The 24,448-nt window shown below is 32.4% G+C and overlaps 1 protein-coding gene across 1 annotated transcript; it reads left to right on the top strand.

Moving 5' to 3' along the window:
- LOC123532476 (molluscan insulin-related peptide 3-like) lies at positions 1–24,191 on the top strand. The gene is made up of 4 exons (XM_045313927.2): positions 1–151; positions 19,009–19,135; positions 20,966–21,080; positions 21,808–24,191. Exons 1-4 carry the CDS (start codon positions 141–143, stop codon positions 22,050–22,052), a joined length of 498 nt encoding a protein of 165 aa, XP_045169862.1. The 5' UTR covers positions 1–140; the 3' UTR covers positions 22,053–24,191.
- Positions 24,192–24,448: the final 257 nt, after the last annotated feature.

The raw sequence follows: 24,448 nt of genomic DNA, 5'->3' as shown, positions 1-24,448 counted from the left end.
ATATCTGTTATATATGCTCGAAAATGATACGGCGGTAGAGATGACTTCCGAAACTTCGGCTCCTTAAAAACAAATAGCTCTAAATGAAATGTTCTTTTTGTGGTTCGTCTGAGGTTTAATATCAAACTGGACTGGCTAAAATGGCGGATAGGTAAGAATATTATTAATGTTGTTAGAGAAGTTTGGAATTCTATTTTATTTTATAATATGATCTTTGATATTACACTTTTGAAAAAAAACTTTGTAAACTTCAGTTGTTTTGCAATATGTAATCAAACGGATTATTTGACTGCTTTGTCAACAGTTTATTATTGAAAATAAAGACATTGTTTACAGACATTTATTTTACAGACAAAATAATAAAGCATTTATTTTCTTCATACAATAACGATGGAATCTGAAACTGTTAACCGTTAAATAGTATATAATTTTCCTGTATTACTGCAAAGGTTTTATCGTCGACTAGTGTAAAAGAACTTTGCTCAGTTTCGTTACTTTGCAGGAGAGACATGGAAATTTAAGGATCCGAAATATCATTTGCACACATGTTAAGTGGTAATAACATCATTGAATTCACTTTTCGCGACACCCATCAGGTTTCTAGTTTCTTTAAAAACATCGCAAATATACAAGACTTTAGAAAGACATACTCATAAAAGGTGATATACATGAACGTACGACCGTTTTGAATAAATGATTGAAGAAATGTTCTTTTTCAATGTTTTCGCAAAAGTTGCATACATGTAGCACATATGTTTATTTTCGGAATTTATTAATTATTTTCCACTTCAATGTATTTTTTTCTTGTTTGGTGATCAGGTGCCTTTCATACACTAAATATGGTACGTTTTAAAAGTACAAACAGAATGGTGCAATGACTTTGTACGAATTTGTCACATGGAAATTTTGCAAGTTTTTGATTTGATAGAATATCAAGTATTTACACAGAACATGCGGCATTATACCTAAAGTCTAAACATCTAAAACGGATTTTTTTCGCAAAAATGAATATACAGTGATTTCGACGCCGGCCAACGTCATGTTAGAAAACTTACGACGTGCCGTTTTCATTATGAAGAGTATATTAAACACATTTTTGATCGACATTTCAGACAAACCACAGATCAGTAACAAAATATTAGAATTAAATACCATTTATCCAGCAATTGGTGACATATTTGAAATATCATAAAGTAATGTGAAAGTTTCGGTATTTCGATTATTGAAATAAAGCAAATTTCTGAATTGTCTTTCAGTGTATTTCGCCATGGGAAAAGGATAGAAAATACATATTTTTATTTTCATCTATATGTTTTGGTTTACCTAACAAAACCATGTGACCTTAAATTTCATTTGGTTCTCTTAGATGTATATATACATTAATATGCACTCACCCCAGGCGTTGGCAAAGGAAAGTTCGCAGGAAACAAGTTTGATGTATAAAATCAGTCTCACTCCAAATATGACCATTCGAACTTAACACTTTACAACTTCTACGTTTTAAACAAAAGAAAACAATACACTCAACGAACATTTCAATATTCCTTACACAAATAACATGATATCAGTTTCATCAAAGATAGAAAATAAAAGTAAGATTCGAATCTTACCAATACCTTTTTTTTCAAGATGCATTTTGTAATCTTTATGGACATGTCTTGAGTGCCTTATGTTATTGAAATTTTCAAGTTTTTACCACTGTGAATCGATTTGAAAAGAAAAAAAATCATCATAAGAAAAACGTTGTATGTAGACGGGAGAATTATGGTATTGGCGTTTATGCTGCAGACTGAGTGTGGACATTTGATTAATTAAATTCATTCTGTAATAGCTGCCTTGAATTACTAAGACAATATATAAATCACCAATTAGTTAGCCAGAAGGTTTAGGGAATACCATGTGATGCATATAATGTTACACACACATCCCAAATGGCAGAACAAAAATAGTCTTAGACAGAAAAATGACTGGCATAAAAATAATTATTTTAGAGTTATGGAAAATGAAACATCACAACTTCTTTTGGCATACTTGTTTTATTATGAAAATCTAATATTTTGCCTGTATGTTTACCAGAATCATCTCTAGTTCCAATTATTCATTTCAAATACCACTACAAAATGTCCAAAACCTCAATGTTATTTCGATTGATAGAAATAAAAGAAAATGTAATGTCTGTGACATTTTAGTTGATGAATTGCATTTTTATTCCTTTAAAACTTTATTGTTTTTATAATGCATAATAATTGTGAAATCGTGAGATAAACAATTCATTTAGTTCTGTACACTTTTTCCTATTAATTAAATGTATATGTTTGCTTTAATGTAGAACCGACACAATTGTAGGCCATATGGCGACATTTGCAGCACTTGAAGCATGTAGTAAATTACATGCCGATAAACTAAGATTCAGTATAAATAACAGTGTAGTATCAATCTAACAAGAACAATTTTATTGGAAACTGTGGTGAAATGGTGCTTGCAATTAACATACTATAAAGTAATGTCTGTATACATTTATCAAATAGCTTGCGATCCAATATTTTCGGCTATAGACCTGTAAGCCATTCAATAAGTGTTTTATTACACGATAGTGAAATTAATTTTTGATCTCATTTGTAACTTTTTTTACTTATCATGCCAGTGAATATTGTATTGAATATAGCAAAAAAAAATATTGACCGGTGGTTTATATAAAGTGTCATGTTCTAATATTCAATGTATGTGCATCTTTTGGTGCTGACATGTTTTGGTAATGCCCGATTTTTATATTATTTCAAGGTGGAATTAATTTACATATCATATTTAGAATATAAATGACCATTCTCAAATTCTGTACACAAACAACTAATAACTTGCACATATGAGCCGTGCCATGGGAAAACCAACATAGTGGGTATGCGACCAGCATGGATCCAGACCAGCCTGCGCATCCGCGCAGTCTAGTCAGGATTCATGCTGTTCGCTAACAGTTTCTCCAATTCCAATAGGCTTTAAAAGCGAACAGCATGGAGCCTGACCAGACTGCGCGGATGCGCAGGCTGGTCTGGATCCATGCTGGTCGCATACCCACTATGTTGGTTTTCTCATGGCACGGCTCATATGTTTTTGCCAGCATTCATTAAATCAAAGACGTCAGTCTTTCAATTTTCAAAGCGAGTAATTACCAATGATATTAATTTTTTTTTTCTGTAAATGCACTGACCTCCCGATTTTGGTTTAAACTTATCTTTCTTTAAAACTGAAGTTTGGTCATATTAAAAACATTAGAATATGAGTGTTTGTTTCTAAAAATGCCAAATCAAGAAAAGATGCCCGCTTCGAGAATCGAATCCGGGCCTCCGCGACATTAAAAACGTTTTTCGCTGACTTTACCAATACCGTAACGGAAGATTATATGTTTGACGCGCATTAAATATTTAAATATAGATATCTATTATTAAGGCAGTTTACCTTTTAGTTAAGCGTTACGCACGCTTTTCGAGTTTCATTGTTACAGTAAAAATTAGTAAAAAACAACTAACTCTCATTTGTTTCTATAACATATAGTCTGTCAGTAATTAAGTTTTAAAGCATTAGTAAGAGATATAGCTTTAATTTCTTGATACCTATTTTTTTGTTGTTTTCGTACGGAGGTCATTGCCTTTAAAAACATTTCCATTTACGAACTTCCACATCTACACTAAAAAACAGAAAAAAATCCTAATACGGACTTGTATAGTATTGACGTTTATACTATTATTTTAGTTAATTAGTGTCAAGATGTAATATAATATGAAATGGTAGATCAGTACATCTAACTAATTTTAGTAAAACACAATTATAAGTTTTCTGTACCAGTATTGGAAATATAGTTGTCTAGGACTTAAATAGGCTTACTTCTCCGTGTCATTAACGAAAAAAAACTTAAATACTGTAGAAAGTTATTTTGAGTATAAGTAGATTAAGAAACACGACATCTAGTTCGATAAATACAACTTTGCTCATGTCAAATTTTTAACCTAATTATTTTTTAAAGGATGCAGTTATTTCGTTCTATTTTTTTATATATAAATAGGAGTGTACAGTACAATGGTCACGTGGTTCTCCAGTTATTTTGCAGAAACTGTTATTTTAAATGTTTAGAACCGTGTGACGTTGCCCTTTGACGTATTGACCCTAACGGCAAAAGGAGTAATCCACTTTATAAGCCCAATCATGCTATCAAGTTTAAAGGTTCTCGGTTAAGTGGTTCTCAGGCTATTGAGCAGAAGCCGAAAGCAAACTTTATACAATGAACTGTAATAGATTTGAGAATTAAAAATCCGTTAATTTTGTTTTTCTGTTTCAAGTTCTAATCGACTATTAAGTACATAATGGTTTCTAAATTAGTCCTTCATCATCTATATAGGCAGGCAGATGTTGATATGAAAAAAGCTGAATTTCAAACAATGACGATTTTCTTCATTTCCTTTGTCCGTTTTCAACTTGATTGTTTACAACTGATTTGTAAATTTCCGTTTGTAATCTAGTCTTTAGTATACTTTTTAAATAAGGTCAGCAAATATTTAAAATGAATGAATATTATAAATTATAAATTATCTATTAAGAATGTTGCAAATCTCTGTATAAATCTTGTGTGTTACATTATAAGAGACTTCCTCTGGCTCTCTCCCAACCCAAATTCGTCCCCAACTCTCAAAACCTGAAACTGATAAACAATATCTCTTCCTTTACCTACCGGTGATTTCTTCACAAAATGATAAAAAATAGTGATAATTGATCGCGAATTAACACAAACAAGTACCGTCTGAAGTCATAAGTTCAAATGCTGCTGGTGCAGGCAATAACATACATTTGCAGAGACTGCTAAAAGCTACGACTTACAAGTTTAGTAAATTGTGATAATTTCTGTCATTTTCAAGTCTGACATCTCATAAATAGCTATATTTAGATACATGAACTTTTCGATGCTAATTACATAACATTATATAGAGACGTCAATATTCACAAACCTACGAACTAAGATAACTATATACGTGTAATTTCAAATTTCCATAAATATATAACACTATGACCTCATCCATCTGTCAAAAACACAACGCAAAGGGCTATAAATAAAGTGAAGAACGATATTATGAAATATGACCTCCACGCTCAAAGACATATAAAATGTAAAGGACTGGTCAAGAATGATTTTCTCGAAATCTTTTTATACAATTTTCATATGCATTACATTCAATACTCCACTTTATAAAAGATTATTTCATGATATTTATCTGCAGTAATTCATCTTTGTCCTTTATATACTGCCTAATAAATTTGTCTGCTTTTTCTAACTAACTTTGCAATAGTGTCTGTTCCAAACGTTTAATGACAAATTATAACGCTCATCTATTCTCTTAATTTCTTATCGCTTACCTCACCACATATTAAATTTTGCGTCTTAGTGTCATCGTTTATATCCTTGATAATAATTATATTGTTCCAATTACAGAATATAGGAAACAAACTGCGTTTACATACATCAAAAAAAGACATTGCGAACTAAGATAACTAAAAAATTTGCTGTGCGATCTGGCAGATTTCTGCCGCCATTTTGTTCCCAACTCTCTAAAGCTGTTTCCCCAGCCGCAGTTTCGTATAAAGTTCAAATCTTATCAGTTTCTGTTCGGCTAGATTCTATGTAAGAAAGGTGAATCTATAAGTTATATATCGAAACGTTTCCATTTCAAATATTTTCTGAAATATCAATTACTCTTCCTACAAATAAGAATCATTTATACGATTGCAGTTAAATTCAATAGTGAAACTACATGCTGTTTTTCAGACTGAAAAGGTATATTATATATAAAATGGTGTGTTGTATTATGATAACTGAATTCAGTTTTGTCTATCACAAAGAATCTTTCAAACAACTACAATTTATCTATATACACTTAATATGAAACCAAATAGCTGTGATGATATACATGTTTTACATGTAGACTGCAAACATTTTTGATACAGACGCAATGTTCCAATGTTTCAAACAAGAAATTTTATTTAAATACAGATAAATAAGACACAAGATTTGGTCTGCTTTCCGAATGACATGTGTGCAACAGTTTTGCATATTTGGTGCATCATTTACTGCAACGAAAATAAAGATAAAGTTGCTGCTTTATCCTGCTGGCGGCAAGTGATTATGCTTTCGCGACCAGTACAGACCAGGATCCGTGCAGGCTGAACATGGTCTGCACCGGCAGTGAATTTTCAGTGAATACCCCTTAAAAATAAGTGGTACCGCCCAAATTGTATAATGGACCAGTCCAATTTTGAAATTAAGTAGGGTAAAGATTAAGATTAAACGACTGGAATCACATAGAACTTTTAGTTCTATTAAGGTGGTGAAACATTAATATCAAATGAAAAGAAAATGTGTGATTTTTATTGTTGTCATAGGGTTTTTTCCGCTATGTATGTATTGGAATTTTCTTTTCAATAGGACTAAAAACTGTAACAGTTGTTCTGTAAGCGACATTGTTTCAGCAGTTGACGCTGGCAATGTCTCATCTATTATGCAAGTTTAATACATTAATGTATCAGTACTTTCAGTTTTGAAAAGATGGCATGAAACTAAAGTCATATAGCAATACCCATCATGACATTAAACGTGATATTGTTTCAAAGTACATCTGATAAGAAAAACCTAGATACGCAACAATTTCCATGCAATTTCACGTCAATGAAATATCATGTTAGTTTATGATATAGCATTTGTAGCAAGAATTTGGGTCATTTGCAATAGCGTGCGAGTGGTGAAATTTCACATAACAAGATAGAACACAGTTTTCAGCAATTGTTTATCTTTATTTCTTTACAAATGACATTTATTTTCAAAGGGAGACAACTTTTTCTCGATTTTTGAAAATAAATGCCATTTGTACTTAAAATATTCGGAAAAAATTGTCTCCCTTCGACAATGAATACCATTTGTAAAGAAATAAAGATAAACAATTGCTAAAAACTGTGTTCCACCTTGTTTTGCGAAATTTCACCACTCGCACGCCATTGCAAATGCATAAAAAGGAACATGTGTAACAGTTATTTGAAAATGGTGAGTTTTTAAAGGCGTTTGACTGTCCGGAAGTGGGGCCCCTTTAGGCACTCCTTTTCCGGAATTCAATGTCAAATTTTCATGTCTAACAACTCTTTCTTTCTATGATTTGGTGTTGTTTGATTTTTGTTTCTTAAGGCCTAATTCTCAACCTTAAACACATTGTCTTGGCCTAATATATGTATGTCAATTTGAAACTAAAATCGCAAATTTTCAGGCAAATCATGTATGATTACCATCATGGAAATACAAATGAATACAGTTATTTTGTGGCGCGTCTTTCAACGGATAATCGTTTGAATTAATTTTAAAATCACGTGATCCCGAAGAAATTCGACCGATTACGGAAAAGCGATAAACACGAAAGTAGGACAAAAGGACTACTCATGTCAGTCTAAGAAATTACAGAAAAAAAATTCATTCGTTTCTCCGCACATGTTTAGACTTCAGAGGAACATTGCACGGCTATCGAAATGTTTAATAGTATATTTAAAAATGTGTAGTCATTTTTAAGGTTTATGTTTTTATTTGTCTTTATTTGGCACCTTTAAATAAGCTGTGGGAATATTGTGAAAAAACGGTTTGATATTTTGACCACCTTTAATTGTGTAATTTCTTAAAGAAGCATGCCTCCAGATTTGGCTAAAAATAATTTTTCTTTCAAATTGAAGTTTGGTCATAGAATGAACATTAGAATATGAATTTTTGTTTTTAAAATATTTTAAAAGTTCCAAATCAAGAAAAAAAAGACGAACGCGTCGGGAATCGAAACCCGGACCGCCGCGGCAATAAAGACAATTCCTGTCGTCGTAACCAATAGCGCTATAGCTGAAGTAGTGAATAATGACTTCTAAATATTGACATTTATAATGGAGACAGTTTACCTGGAGTAAAAGCGTGACAAATGCTTTTCGATTTTCATCGTAAAAAGTGGTAAAAACAGCAATTCTCATGTGTTTCCGTAACATAAAGTTTGTCAGTAGTTAAAGGTCCAATACTAAGGAAAGTGAACATTTTAATGTCTTTTAAAATGCACAGAAACTATTTCATTTTATTGGAAAATGAAAGTTGGTATGTAGAAATTCGAAATAAATCGCAGTGTATGTACAATTATTTTTCTATGAAGTATGAAGAAAGTTAAAAAGACCTGGGGGGTCATTCTGTCGATTCATTGAAATTTCAGCATAATACACATACATTTCTTTGAGTTCCAAAGACCTTCTGTAAATTTTGACCTGCCAATCTTCATTATTTAGTGTCTTGCAGAAGTCTATGCACTGGCTATGAAAAACAATTGCCAACTCACTTTCCCTTAGTAAAGGACCTTTAAGTTTTAAAGCCTTCTTAAGAAATATAGCATTTATTTCAAAATATCTAAAAAATTATTTGTTTTTGTTGCCGAACGATCTGGAGGCGCTTTAAATCGTTCGTAAAATATTAGAAAGAAAAACGATTCTGCAGTTCAGATACGATTTGCCGTATTAATACGTCCGCGACTCGTGCAAATGTCACGTGCTCTTTTAGTACAAAAAGTCACATTGACGGATTTCATATTGAACAGTTCTCGTACGCCCGACATTTCATATTGCTTGTACTTTGTCATCTTTTATAAAACATTATCACGGTTTTATGAAGTCTTTACTACATCTAATTAATGAGTAGACGCTTACATGTTTTTCCGTAATGTATTAGTATACGTTGTCTATAGACAAAAGAGACTATTTCATGATGCATACTAAATTAGTGCTGCTTTTTTTATCATCGGCGCATCGCTTCAATTCTCTGCGCACGTATATTGAGGGCTATTAATTTGGTTTAAGGATAATTCGAATTTAAAACACACCACTTTACTAGTATCTAAAACGAGCTTGTTTCCTTTTCCGTGATGTTTATGACACTCAAAGACTTCTTTTACGAATGTTTAATTCCTTGTTTAATTCGACCTGATTAAATCTGAAAGGGTAATACAAGTTAGCTGTTTTGCTCATTAGTGTTAACTGCACACTAAGATTTAACTCTGTTTAACTGTAAAACACTTTACTGTATTCTAAAGTACATAAAAGATACGTTCATTGCTAGCTATCTATGCATTAAAACGTGTGTCATCTTTTGTTATCAAGGGTAGCACTATGTTTTTGTATCATTTCGTCTTTGCTGTTGACAAGGTATTTGGACCTACATTTGTTGAACACTGCCATATACAACATGGAACTGCCAAGTTTAAACCTTAAGCACGCTGGCGGCAAGTGATTCTGCCTTTGCGACCAGTGCAGACGAAGATCAGCCTGCACATCCGGTGCTATTCGCTACTGAGTCAGTAAATTTTCAGTGAAAACCCCTTCAAATAATAAATGGAATTGCCAATATTGAATGATGGACCAGTCCATTTTAGAAATTTAGCAAGCTAGCGGTCTAAGGAAGCGCATACTAGCGTCATTTACTAGATTTGTTATAGGTGGACTTCGCTAATTGTCTCAAAAATGAATATTCAGTCCTAGGAATTCAACTAGTATCTTGATGGAAAGATAACTTTGTCCATATTCCTTTGACTACACAGAACAGTGTTCTAAAAAATCTAGTGCAATCTACCAAATGTTGTCAAAGGAAATAATACACTGTTCTGCATTGTTACTTAGCACTATAGAGATTAGCCATAGTTGACAGGAATCAAGACCTGCTTTCCATTGTCCTGCATATATATCATATAACTTAATTAGTACAACATACTCTTTTTCATTTAATGACTTTTATACACAAAGAAATCATTTACATGTAGATCTTCTATTTGCTTTTAGATTTGTATTCTGTTTTGACAAAAACGGATCAACAACAGTTTCTTCTTTCTGATAGTTTCAAGCGTAATGCATCACCCTTAAATATGACGTTCTATTTGAAGTTTTGGCACCTTTTTAGTATATTTAACAGTTATTCAGACCGCAACGCTTGAAAGCAATTGACAACGACACAAATTTCAAATAGGCCAAATAGGTCAAAAGCATCTAGTGCCTTTTCATCCTTAAATATAGATGACGGATCACCCACAGACATTTTCTCAACATATTAATGATATATCGGCTTTTAGCATTTAAAATTTGTTAAAATACCAAAATCAAAACTTTAAGCCATTTGGACCGTGTGTTTGCGCGACAGAAAATATCTTTCTTGTATTAAATACAACCTTCGAATTTCTTTTGATTTCCATTTGATATAAATATTGTTCTTGAAAAGAAAAATGTACTTTACAGTCAAATGCGAAAAATCAATTTTAACAAAAGCTGTTTAAGAAAACTCAGACGAACGCTCCATTCACTGTAGTCACATAATGACTGATTTCAAAGGCCGAGTGACGTATGGATCAAAATCTTTAATATTTCTATTTTTGCAAAACAATTTCCTGTCTAAGGTGTGTTTCCCGTGTGTGATTGATTCAAATATTGCTAACGTGTCTCACAAAGAAGCAGAGAAAACTAGAATTATTTCTTGAAAATAGAACAGGGAAGTTTCTCTGTAATGTTTTACAAATAAGCAATTTTACATATTCTACATAACCGTGTATAAACGGAAGAAGAATGGCAGGCGTGGTATAGCATTTGGGAAGAAATAAAAAATGTTAAAACGTTGAAGAGTATTTAAGAAATAGTAACAGTGATATGTTGTTAATTAAAATCATTGGAGTTCAGTGGCGGAGGAATTGTTTCACACGGATGCAGCTGGGGTGATATAATAACACCCACCTGAACGGCAAACAATAATTTAATTCAAGAGAAAGTCACTGTTTAATAATCATTTCGCATCTAACTCGATATTAGAAATCATTTTATAAATCTTTGACGACATCCACCAAATACGTGAATTTGCCTTTTTATGTGGTTTTCTTTTCGGGCGCCGCCGAATAAAGGCCTTTTCGATACTATTCTTTGTTATCAACCCTGAAAGGATTTTCATTTTTAAACATTTTCATTCATATTTGACATATTTCTGTCATATTAAACGCATTTATTACGCAATTCAAAGCATTGCAAACAAGAAATATCTTTAAAAATGATGGTCGGCGAATTGTAATAAGGAAAGAAGTTTATGAATTTTTCATCTAACATTCATCTTTCATCTAACATTTTTCAAATTGCAAAACTAAACACCACACTTTAACAATTTAAATGGTTCTCTTTTATTTTTTCACAAAAGTTTCGTAGGGTTGCAATTTTTGTTTCGTTTATCCTTAGACGAATAATTACAGCGGTAGTTTGATGAAGATTCATGAAGCGGTTCATGAGAAGAGGTCATTAAACGTGTTTATATTTTTAGCTAAATTGGTCCCTATCCCCATTTGTAACAAAATAGCAGGAGACCTTACGATATTGTTACACATCGAGTTTGATAAAAATCCATTATATTTTAGTGGTTAATGCGAAGAAAGGCATATCTACTTTTAGCTATAGTGGTCAATAATAGGGCCCAAGTTCCTATATAAATAAATTTGGAAGAGGACCTTATAATGATGCTCCAGACCAAATAAAAAAAAAATATTATGACAAAGATCCACCAAGCTGTTCATGAGACGCTGTATAAAGGCATTTCTAGTATTAGCTCTAGCAGCCCCTAAAAGGTGTCAAATGTCCCAGCTGAACAAAGTTGGCTGCGGGCCTAATAAAGATGCTACAAATCAAGTTTGATTAGAATACCTGAGAAAAATCAATTAAAGGATTTTTTTATTTATTATTTTATTTATTTCTGAAATAGGCCAACTGATCCCGCTTCAACAAATGCATATTCGCTATTCGTGAATCTTTGGACAATGACGTCACACCTATAAAAAGTGAAGGTCAAGCAAAACATACAATTGTAATTATTTCAATATTTCATATATAAACTGTATGCAACGTACCTTCATTTCAGTGTAATGAGATTCAGTCATTATATAGCATATATATAATGAAACAGATTTCAACTGAGTTCAATATTTGCATACCATACTAAAGAAAAATCTTCATATATAACAGATCAGTTAAATAATTTGTAACAAATATATCAAAGCAAACAAGTACTCATTTTAATATGCAAACTGAATTAGTAACAAAAGCAAGAAACCTTTTCATATACAGACGGCAACTGTAACAAGGAAAATCTTTTAAAAAGCACTTCTCTACATAAAAGACTCTTATCACACCCTTATTCATGTGATACGCAGACCGTATTCAGCTCTTTTTTTAATTTGATATATGTTGGTATTTGAACAGGTTTTTATCATATTTATTAAACTTACTTATTATTTTGAGATATATCAATATTCTTGTTAAATATACTGAGCCAAAGTTAATTTAAAACTGTGAGCAGCGTCGTTTAGGATAAACGCTTTGTCTACATTTCACTCAGCGTAGCACAATCAACAGAGTGAAAGAAATTGACACTCTCGTCCAATCATGCAGAGTGTTGCATAAATCTTCCATTTTGATAAATTATCTATAATGCGTTATCAAGTAGTTTGATTGGCAAACTGAAGTCACGTGGCATAGGTAAACGAAAACGAATTTAGACGGCGTCGCCGAAAAAGTCATATGTTCCAAGAAAATACTTAACATCAATCCCAGGAAACATGCGTTATCGTCTTTAATAATTTGCTAACATGACGAGCTCTCTTGAAATGCTCAGTGTAGTCAGCCTTAACACTATTGATCAAGACAAGTTAAGATAAAATAATTACAAGAGTTTTATCACCAATAAAAACGAGGTGAGAGAGTTATTTCACGAATAATTATCAGAGAGTACAAACGCGTTCTGTTTTTATTTTATGTTGGTTTTAGTTCAGCCAGACACTAGCTTGTCTAAAATGTTTGTTAGGGCGTCTAGACCTAATATTATTTGTTTAAGTAGCTATTGGCACGGTAACATTTGATAGGCTAAAATTTCATTTAGGTCGATTGCGTAATGAAAGTTGATAAGGAAAAAAGAGCTTTGGAACTAAACGTATCTATGGATACCTAAGAATTTTATATATTTTGTCTACGTTTAATTAAAGCTTCTTTAAAATTATAATTTGATTCAATTCCGCAAATCGTGTTTAATGTTTTAAATATTGCACACGGTATAAACATTCTATCGGATTGGAGTAGAGTTGTTTATATGAAAACCGAGCCATCTGACTGCCAGGACATCTTTAAGAGTAATGAACTATTGATGTATATAAACCACGCGTGTTCCAATAATGTTGATTCATTGCGATGCATATGAACTGACTGTAATCAGATTATACACAACGGTTAAGATGGGCTTATATATAAACCGACCAATCCTTACATAGTTCAGTAGGTGGAATCTACAAATTAATTAACTTGTCTTATAGTTCCCATTTTTATTATGTAAGGTAAATGTACCAGATAAATGAGACTCCCGCGACAGTTCATGAAGAGGCTAAATGATTTCACACGTTTTTGTTCAACTTATACCAATATTGGGGGCAAGAGTTTCACGAGCCATTATAATAACACTTCATTTTCGGGGTATTTAATCATATATTTTTTTCACAGTGACTTTCCAGTTGCAATGTAGTTAAGATGAAAAACATAATTGTTTACATGCACAAAAGTATTAAGTAATGGAGATTTTCTCGAGAAATATATACTTATTCTGTAAGCCGGCTAAATGTCCAAGATTATTTTACATGAAGAGCCAGATATTTTATTTTTGAAAACAATTGATGGAATTTCTATAAAACCGTCTATATTCGTTGTGTAAATTTTTGCCTAGTTCTTATTCGTATATATTTCTACATTTTATCGAACGCTATACATATTTGTCCTACTAATCATAAAAGAATTACAATGTTTTAAATGCAGCTGTAGTCAATATCTCACCTAGGTTAACATCAGTCATGCTAAAATATAGCAGATAACTTGTTTGAGGTATTAAGCTAAAGTATAAGATAACTTGATTGAGGTGTCAAGCTAAAATATATAATATAATAGAGATGAGGTATCATGCTGAAAAATATACTATAAAAATAATAAGGCATCAAGCTAATATATAAAAGAAAACATCGGTGAGGTATCAAACTAATATATAAAAGATAACACCAGTGGGTTATCTTGCTAAAATATAAACAATACGTACATTTTTGAAGTTGAACTATAACGATGTAAGGAGATTTTAGGGTATTTTTCATAAAAGTCAAATGATTTCATTTATACTTAGTCTATTTAACTAAGCACAGGAAGCATAAAAATTCATTTTAACAACAATAAAGTTCGCTACATGCATCAAACAATATATGAGGTTACAAAAATATATAAAAAATCGACTTATAAAAGTTTGATTATTAACATCAAATTATCTTACTTATTCAATGATACAAAAAAGAAAATTAAAATATTATATTACAATATAAAGTAAATATAATAAAATCTTCAGGAGTCCGCACGTCCACATATGTTCCCATATGTTCATCATATGTACGCCGACCACCCTGAGTTTAGCATGTTCGTTAAACCAAAAGGAGCAGTACCTAGAAGTCAGGCATTGTATTGTATTGAGGGTTGAGTCGCTGGTATCGTCCCCTGGATACGTTGCAACTTGCTTGAGCTTAATGCTAATAAAAAAAGTAATATAACTCCAGACATAAAGTTGAATAATATCGGTGTCTGTGATGAAATCAGCTGTTTGAGGACTCTCAAAGCAGTGTTAGACTCCAATATGGATATAAAACAACAGGTCAACCTAGTTTGTCAGACTGGATATACTTAAATATGCAGCACAGGTCACCCCAGACGGTACTTAACATGTGAAGTTACCTTGTTAAATGCCTGGTTATTACAGAATTAGATTGCCGATTGGTATTGCATATTGACAAACCAGCTTGCACTGCCACTGCCGTAAACCCCCGGTACTAAAGTACCCATTTGTTTTCGTTAAATACGAAACTATAAATTTTATCTTACACCTGTAAGGCTCTATAAGGCTATGTAATAACTGTGTCACTAGTCGCACCAAATACTTCAAATATTTGGAAAACAGAGGTTTGTGTACATAGCTTCCAGACTATTGAACCATTGAATATGCATTCCTTTCTTAATTTAAATGTAAAACAGATTTTATCCTGTTTGTATTTTCTATGTCTGCCAATAGAGCATGGAAATTGTAATAAGATTTCGTTCAGAATTTATTTCTCCCTTTAAAAGTTCAATTTCTATTTTATGCTATAGCGAATGCGGAAAATGTTTACAAGTCGTACTGTCTCTTTCATGTTTCAACCAAATTTGAAAATTTTATCATATCATATCTAAAAGACTCAGTTGAACAGATCATCATTATTATCATCAACATCATTAGTGATCACATTACTCTATAATAAAACCTTTTCTAGCAAAATAATAGCAAGATAGTTGTGGATGGGTTTGTTTATGTAATAATGTAAAGTAATGTATGGTCAATACCCCTTACGTCCCCAAGCACCGATTTAGATGAAAAACATATACATCGGACGGATTCTATCATTCCGAGGACTAATGTCCCAAGGTATATACTCGTGATAAGATGGTATTGTGAGTTACATAAAATTTATTCAGCGTCTTCTGGGACATATAACAAAATTTTGACATAATAATATCATAGAAATAAGGTGCAACTTTAAGTAAAAATGTATCCATTTTACTGCGATAATTTTTTGTAGTTTCAGCAATTAAACTTTAGAAATAATTCTCAAACTCTTTCATTTAAAATGACTTATAAATTGACAGCTCCTACGCCAAATTAAACAGAAGTAGAGAATTTCCACCGTTCCAATTAAAATCTAATTAGAGTACGATTCGTGATGTATTCCAGGCGGAGATGGCAATTTGTTATGATTAGTTCAAGAGTGCTTAGAATTTGAATATCTAGACAAATGGTATCAACTGGGAGAGAAAAAATATTTAAAACCCTATTTGGCGGACACTGACAGTTTTAAGAAATAAACATGCTCACTACGAAAGGCAATGTCTTATCTAACTTACTTAATGATTTTTGGACTTTTCGTTGGAATTTATGTTTTGTTATGTACTGTCAGTACTTTCGTTTTAATGCTTTGTCACCGCAAAGACCGGAGTGAATAAAAAAATTCTCATCCGTCATACTGAAATAAAGAGTTGACAGGGGTTCACCTTTATTTAACGTTTGATCTTCATGCAAGGTATTATTACATACTCGTTTCCTTTCCCCGTTAAGTTACAAAAGTACCGGAAACGTCAATATTTTTCATATACTGACGCTTGAATTTCACATCGGGTGTATGACGTAATTTAGTTCAAACATCGTTTTTTATCCAGTGACAAGCGAGGGCTTTTAAAAAAAGTAACTTTTTTTATATTATTTCATAACTGAAGAAATTGGTCCACTTAATCATGAAGTAGTTCAAAATTAATGAGTATTCATTGTTCCGCCTACTATAGATTTCCCACATTCAAGGGGGCGGAGCAATTGCCAGAACAGGGACTCCATACAAGAAATAGTGTGTCTATATAATGAACGGATCATGTATATAAATATCAAATAGTCTTTTTTTCTTCTTTTAATGCAAGCTGTATAGTTCATAGTTCAAGTTATACCTTTCTGCACCTTTCACGCTTTGTATTATCTCCAAGATTTAATTACAGCATTGACCGGAAAGTGCACTAATTGTTGCTAAAAATTTCCTTCAAATGTAAACCGGAGTTCAATATTACCTCTACCGGTCTAAAAATAAACCAGTGTGCGATTACTATATATAAATGATTTTGTGTACAAGCAATGTTGGCCACACCTCCAAGGGAAGTTCAAATTCAAATTTTTAACTTTTTTTTCTCAAAGTCACCTTTACAAAATAAAACGGGAACAGATTTTTAATAACATATTGAAAAAAGTGACTATGTACAACTCTGCAAATTAAAAGAATATATATCTTACTACTGATTAAAGGTAATTTCAAAGAAGGGTTCCCTGAGTGGTTTAGTTTACTTGAGACGGAGATGTCGCTGATTGATGAAAAGGGGTGTTTTAACTATAAGTAGGTTATAGATACACTTATTGACCTTCTAATGCATTAACTTGCGCTCCGTTTCAGCAAACTTAATTGCATTAGAAAGTCAATAAATGATCTATAAGCTATACTTAATGTGTGTCGTTGCATTTATTCTTTTATTAATTCAGTATTGTCAATCTTATTCAGGCTGTTGAACAAACTCATAATATTTACATTACATGTATACGTGTAAATACGTATGTAATAAAAAGGTTATTATTATTATATTTTTAACAACATGTTTCAATCTGTTTCTTGAAAATGTGTGTGTGTTATTTTTCTTTTGTTTTGCTATGGCTTATACTCTGTTGTCTTCCTTTACGAGCAGTAATTTAGGTATTGGTTGGTTAAAATCTGAAGTCTATAGTTTGCATACTGGAATATTGAAATCCACTACATCATTGCTACTCCGTTATTCCGTTATTTTTAGTTTTCAGCAATCAGTGACAAAGTTATCAGCTTATGTCGTTTTAGTGATGGGAAAAATAATTACATGACATTCATTATTAGGTGTTATACTCAGATTGACCCTTTGCACTTACTAAGCTAACGATTAATTGCTAATATTAGCATGTTCTAAATCCTTTTATGAAACTAGATTTAGGATTTTTTTCTTCAGAGAAATATTTTCAAATGCATTGGTCTTTGAGTTTTACATTTTAATGACAACTTTAAAACAGATAGTTAGATCTCCTAGTAATGAAAATTTTACGTCACGATTGAAATCTAAGCATTTGTAATGCCCTGTTCATTTCACAGCAACTACCACTTATCTCGACAGACTAGTAATTTAAACTGAACCAAGATAAGTTGAAGATCAATACCTGCTTCAAAGTTTGTGCTTTCTGTCACCATTTATAGATATTTTATTTCTAAATAAATTTTAGGACAGAGCCCCTCTTTGTTCACCATGACAATTAAACTGACTAGTGTTAAAGTGATCTTCATGAAATAAAATGTTGTTTACCCTTATCATGCTGGACACGATTGGTTCTGCCTTTGTGACCAGTGTAACTGCACTGTTCGCTATTCAGCCAGTATCATTGTGGTAAGCACCCATTTTAAAAGTTAAAAAAAAAATAAAATCAACAAAAAAAAAAAAAAAAAAAAAAAAAAAAACAACAACAAAATCAACAACAACAAAATCCAACATATTATAAGCATTAAATTGCAATCGGGTAGTGTGTAATGTCAAAAGGTTTAGGAGCAAATGCGTTTGGAATACTGGATGTTTACAGTGCCCCGTTTTTATACGTCAAAACTGTTTTTCTTAACCATAGCAAAACATTGTTTTACAAACATTTATAAAGAAAACAAAACAAAGCCCCCCCCCCCCCCCCCCCAAAAAAAAAAAAAAAAAAAAAAAAAAAAAAAAGAAAATAAAACAAAACAAAACTAAGATAGGTATGTTTTCTGTCTTTAAGCCTATACGAGTAAACATTGATTTTGCTAATAAACTGGTTTGCATTGATATAATAATCATATAAATATTCTCACTACGCTGTAAATTATCACATATACTTTATTGCTAAAATCTGCGATGAATATTAAAGATAACAAGGTAGAACAAATGGATAATCATCCTATTATTAGGAAACAACATCGATCTGTATTTGAGCCGCACCATGAGAAAACCAACATAGTGCATTTGCGACCAGCATGGATCCAGACCAGTCTGGTCAGGATCCATTCTGTTCGCAAACGGTTTCTCTAATTGCAATAGGCTTTGAAAGCGAACAGCATGTATTCTTGCACTATGTTGGTTTTCTCAAGGTGCGGCTCATTTTTGATTTGTAAACGTCAACCGAATAGGTTCAGTTTTGTTTGGCGATAAAGTTTTATTGGAAGTTCTATTGACACCTCTGATTGAATATGCTCATATTTCGTCTTTTTCTTCTTCCAGGTCGAACCAGATGATGAATGGGGTATCTTTTGAATCTATATGTATATTCTTGCTGGCATTGTTCTTAACAGTGGTTAGCTGCGGAGCTATGAAATCGTGTTCCCCTCTCACTAAACCTCACCCTCATGTAAGTATAAAAATATCGTGCATTAAGACTTGGGATGTTAAATGACAGCGCATGTAAGCGTTCATATGTGGGCTTTAATTGTATTTCATCGTTGTTACTCTTATTTAAGAGTCTGTTATAGAAAGGAATTAATATAAGCATTTACTTGCTTGTTTTTTGATCCAACATTTCATAAATGTATATTGCATAAATGTATATTGCAACTATGTATATTGCAACTATGTTGCTTGATCGAATGAAATAAAAGTATGTTTAAACTAAGAGTCTGTTCAAAAGAGTTATACTGTACCACGTTTATCAGCATTAAAGTCTTTTTCGAAAATCAGTATTTTTGGTAATAGAAGTTTGAACTAGTTGAAACATTTATTCGACTGATAAATCTTCCTTTCTGGTATTAGCTGCTTGAAAAAGAAAAAGAGTTTTCATAGCTTATGCCTCATCCCTGGTAACAATATGTTTAATTTTGTTTCAAAAAATAATGTTTTAGGCAAAACAATTAAAAACAGTCAGAAGTGACGTGACTAATTATTACTTGATCCTGAATTTATTGAAACATAATCGATAAATTGTTCATAAGTTGATAGTAGTGGAAAACAAAAATTCTGCATAATAGCATATGTATATCAGTTTTCTTTTGCAAGACTAGAACCGCAGTCCTTCCTATTATATCAATTGTGAGTCAATAAAAGTTAGTACTGAACTACGGTTACGGTCTTATTTAATACAGCTATTATTTGATTTGGATAAGGTATCCCTCCTAGGAAAGTTCGATATGATTAAACAAATTGTAGTTACCATTTCGGTGTTACCATCTTAATTTGCGATCGATAATTACAAAATGCTGTGCCTTGTTAGAAGTACCAAAATGCTCTCTCTTTAATCTGATTTTATTCCCGGGTTCATTAAGATAATTGGGTCTGAAACGAAGGTCGTAAATTACGCGATATTACGTCATAGACAATTGTTTCCTTTCGGCCCTTGATCTGTAATATAATCTCACGGTTGTTTTGCTTAAACAAGAAAATCCTTCTCTTACAATAATTTTATGTACGAGGGACGTTAAAATACCCGCAAAAGTGTTTTTTTTGTTCTAAGTTACATTTTTCAAAAATTTAAAAACAACTACGATAGACTATCATACATTGAATGTGTATTCTTAAATAACACATTTTAGAATGTAAATGTTATCTATACTTAACGTGATACACCAATCCATACTAAGGCGTTCTTTTCTAATTTTCAAAATGCTATATAGACGTCTTCAGCTATAATCGTGGTATAATCATAGAATGACATTTCATGTTAGTAGGCTTATATCATGTAAATAAACAGTATATTCTGTATATAAATCTCAGGTATCACATAGTCGGCAGATTTAATTTCCTTACAGTTTCATGTACATAGCTGCCATCCAGAACATGCACAAATATATTGTTAACAAACGGCTTATCTTTTCGGATATGTAACCCTTTTTACTCGTTTACTATCCGATAACTATTTCGGCGTGTAAACATATTTGTAAGGAATCAAATTTGAAAGATATTCTAACTCAATGAAGATTTTGAAATCAGATATAAAATCAAACCCCCACAAGAAATTATTTTGCACAGTGGTGATTCCCAAAATTGAACTGTTCTCAAATCTGCGCGATGGCAGCGTACTCTTTACTTTATAAGGCGTTTGCTGTATAGTAGATTTACTATCATTAGATCTGATACCTTGTGTTATTTCACAATGCCTGTACGATTGAAGGATATGTGTGCTTTCCTTATATAAGAGTTTACTTCTAGAATGTCATTCAGCAAATTCAATGATATTTTATATTAACAGGGAATATGTGGAAGCAAGATAGACGAGGCTTTAGATCTGATATGTGGAAAAGGTGGATATGTAGAGCGAAAATACAGAAAACGATCCGTATCTGGAGTAGACCCAAGTCTGCTTGGTATGTTATGTAGCATTGAGTTATACTATTGTATGATAAACGAAGTATTTCATTTCAGACTTACACTTACTTGGAAATAATGAGCACTAAAGAAAACAATGAAATGCTCGAACAGAAGTAAATTTATTTAGGTTGACATAAGCTTTGCTTCAGAGTCAGTAAACTTGTGTTTTCACATTGACTTTGTAGTAGATCCGAAATATATAGTAAAATCTACACATTTAGGTGCACACCCTTGATAATATTTGTTTGCATGGAATGAAAGAATAACATATACAATATACCATTTCACGAAAAGAATAGTCATACACACTAACAAAGGCGCAGAAAGTCTAATAAAACGTCATGCGAGTAACAAGGTACTCACTGAAAGTATCAACATCACTATACTATACGCTGTTATCACGCTACGGAGTACCTCCTATTGTTTCATTAGGAAATAAGGTGCTTTAAACAATCTCTCCCAAACCTACTGGGCTTCTGTCTTTGGTTAATGACGACAGTAATGCCACCTTTTGCAAACAAGAACTAATGAAGCATGAGTCAAGACGTTCACACAACATTAAACTGTCTTTATGTCCACATTTGCTATACTGAAAGAGTCCGCTAAACTTATATATGTAGATCGAAAAACTAATATAGTCGTGATAATAAATAGACTTCTTTTCACCATATTCATATTCATTATTTTTTTACCACAATTTATTTGTTCCTTTCACATTTGCAGACGTAGATGCTAACACATTTCTGGCCTTAAGCAAACAACAAAATGCTCAACTAGATGACACACGACCGCCAATTGTGGATCTTTTACTGCCCGGAACACAGGCTAGCAATTTTCTGGACAAAAGAGGCAGTTTCTACAGGAAGGGCGTGTCTTGTGAATGCTGTTACCATAGCTGCTCTGTGCGAGAACTCACTGGTTACTGTAGAAATCCGAAGAAAGCCGACTTTAATTTGTTTAATATATAAATAGTATTATTTTGTGATATAGGTTATTTTCGCATTCTGAAGTGCTATTCATACACGACATATTCAGATAACATGAACTTTCCGTACATTTGGTATTTACTTAGTGCCTTGTTTGCCCCATGCTTGTCTATTTTCAACTTCATTTTATTCTTTCTGCCTCGCTTGAATATACCTTACAGGAGCTTTCTTATTGACTTGTTGACAAATTAGATAAGCCATAATCAATAACCTGGACAAACGTACAGAATGCCAAGTGAACAATTTATCTTTCCATTTGTACGTACTGGTAATGAAATTACATTGACAGAAATATGATTTCTATTAATTATCGCAACACTAGGTCTGTAACTACACTTTCAGGAGGGCAATGTTTTATATGCAGAGTAAAGAAGTATAATAATAAAGGGGCGACAAAAATGGAGAAAAAAATCTTTGATGGAAATGTTCAACCCGTTGTTGATGACTGAATAGCTAATACGGAAATATACAAGGACTTAAGAATGTCATGTTTCGTGTTGGTGTAATATAAAATAGAAATGCTTTCTTTGCCGAAAAATGTCTCATCATTTTTGTCCGATATAACGTCTTGAGCGATGATTTTTTTCCAGTACAGTTGAAGGATCACAGTTTTTATTTCATCGACGACTTGCAACAACATCGAATTATATGAATTTAAGAATCTACTAATTTAATCATCGTAAACCATAATTTTGAACTAAGTGTCATTCGAGGCATATGCTGGTCCTTATCCGTATACCTAATCAGAAATAATTACCTCATTGTCTGATTTCAGTTGTTTTATTCTTCTCATGTTATATCCCATAAGACCTCTAAACAGTCCCGATCAAACCAGATCCCTGTTGAAAAGTATTTTTGGAAATGGTGATCATACATGTGGTGATCATAAATGTATGCACACACGTAAATTGACTAGTTCGAACATAAAGAGAAAGAAAGGCAATCAAATAAATAAAAGAGTCAACGGTAATAAAAACAATTTGGTGTTTAAAGGGTTCATGTTGGCACCAAAATCCTTCTATTTCCCACAGTATTTCAGTGTTTAAGTACATAGTGAACAGCTTACCCGTGTAATTTTAATAGGAGGAATTATATGTAAAATGCTCTTTTAAACATAAATAAGTGAACATGAATAACCATATACGTATTTATATATTGCGGTTGCAGCAGACAGCCATACTGTGCATAATACTTATTCCAAAAGCTAGACTTATATCTCCCAGTTCGGACGGGGAAGTAACCTAGAATGTAAGAGGAGGTGAAATTAGAATCTAGCTGTAGAGGTTAAGTTAACAACATGCGCATTGACAAGAAACAACTTAAATAAAACTAAAATAAAACATAGTCCCTGTGTTGTCATATAATAGCACAGCTATTTTCCATATCTTTTAGAGAAGTATGTTAAAATGTGGTTTAACAAGTTTTAAAAAAGGACTTTGATATATCAGTCAAGCGAACTTTGTAGAATGAATAATTAAAAATTGCTGAACGTCACACAAAAACGATTTAACTCTTAACTACCGTGATCGTTTTCTTCTAAATTAAGCTAAAACAATATATTGGTTAATTGCATGACTCGATCATGTCGCCATTTAAATGAAGGCTCAAATTAGATTTAAGAAGCCCGTGCAGTGACAAATGTGTTGTGATATTTTAAGATATTTTATAATTCAAGAACCAATAATTAGTTTTTTTTTGTTTAGAGAACAAATACAGTGTATTTGTCCATTACAGATGCACACGGTCGAGCCTTGATTTACAGTGTGCAACCTTGACAAAATGAAAAATGAACTGTGCATAAATACCTGAAAGATAAGTAGGAAACCAAATTATATTGCAGGGATTGTCTAGTCAGGAAAAGGTCGCAGGGAATAACTATAAACATATGTATCCCAGCTTAAAAACCACACACAGATTTGGCATTATTAGTTAAACATTACATTACCCTTCATACTTCTGCTACTTTTATACGATTTGATACGTTGCATATCGTTTTGTATTTGTTCAAACATTTTGCCGATTTTAGTGTCTAGGTTAGGAAATAGTCTATAGGTACATATTCCACGAAATGTAAACGGATCTATTGTAGTGTATCTACTGAAATAAAGTTTTTTCACGGTTGCTTTGAGTCTGACTTGAGTACTCCCGCTCTACAAACATCATGTTCTCTATCAATATAAAGTCATCATTCAATTGATGAATGGACACTTGAAATACTTATTAACAGACAAACTTGGATCAGTAAATAAAATCTATGGAAAGATCATTTGGAAACATAGATCAAAGAAAAGCAACAATATAGCACATCCGGTTTGATTGAATCTGTGAATGAGACGTGATGAAATGTGCAACACCCATCGAGCCCCTAACACCGAAAT

Source organism: Mercenaria mercenaria, chromosome 11 (genome assembly GCF_021730395.1).
Source record: "Mercenaria mercenaria strain notata chromosome 11, MADL_Memer_1, whole genome shotgun sequence".
Taxonomy (NCBI): Eukaryota; Metazoa; Mollusca; class Bivalvia; order Venerida; family Veneridae; genus Mercenaria; species Mercenaria mercenaria.
Note: the sequence above shows the minus strand (reverse complement) of the source record. Positions and strands in the feature narration are given on the sequence as shown.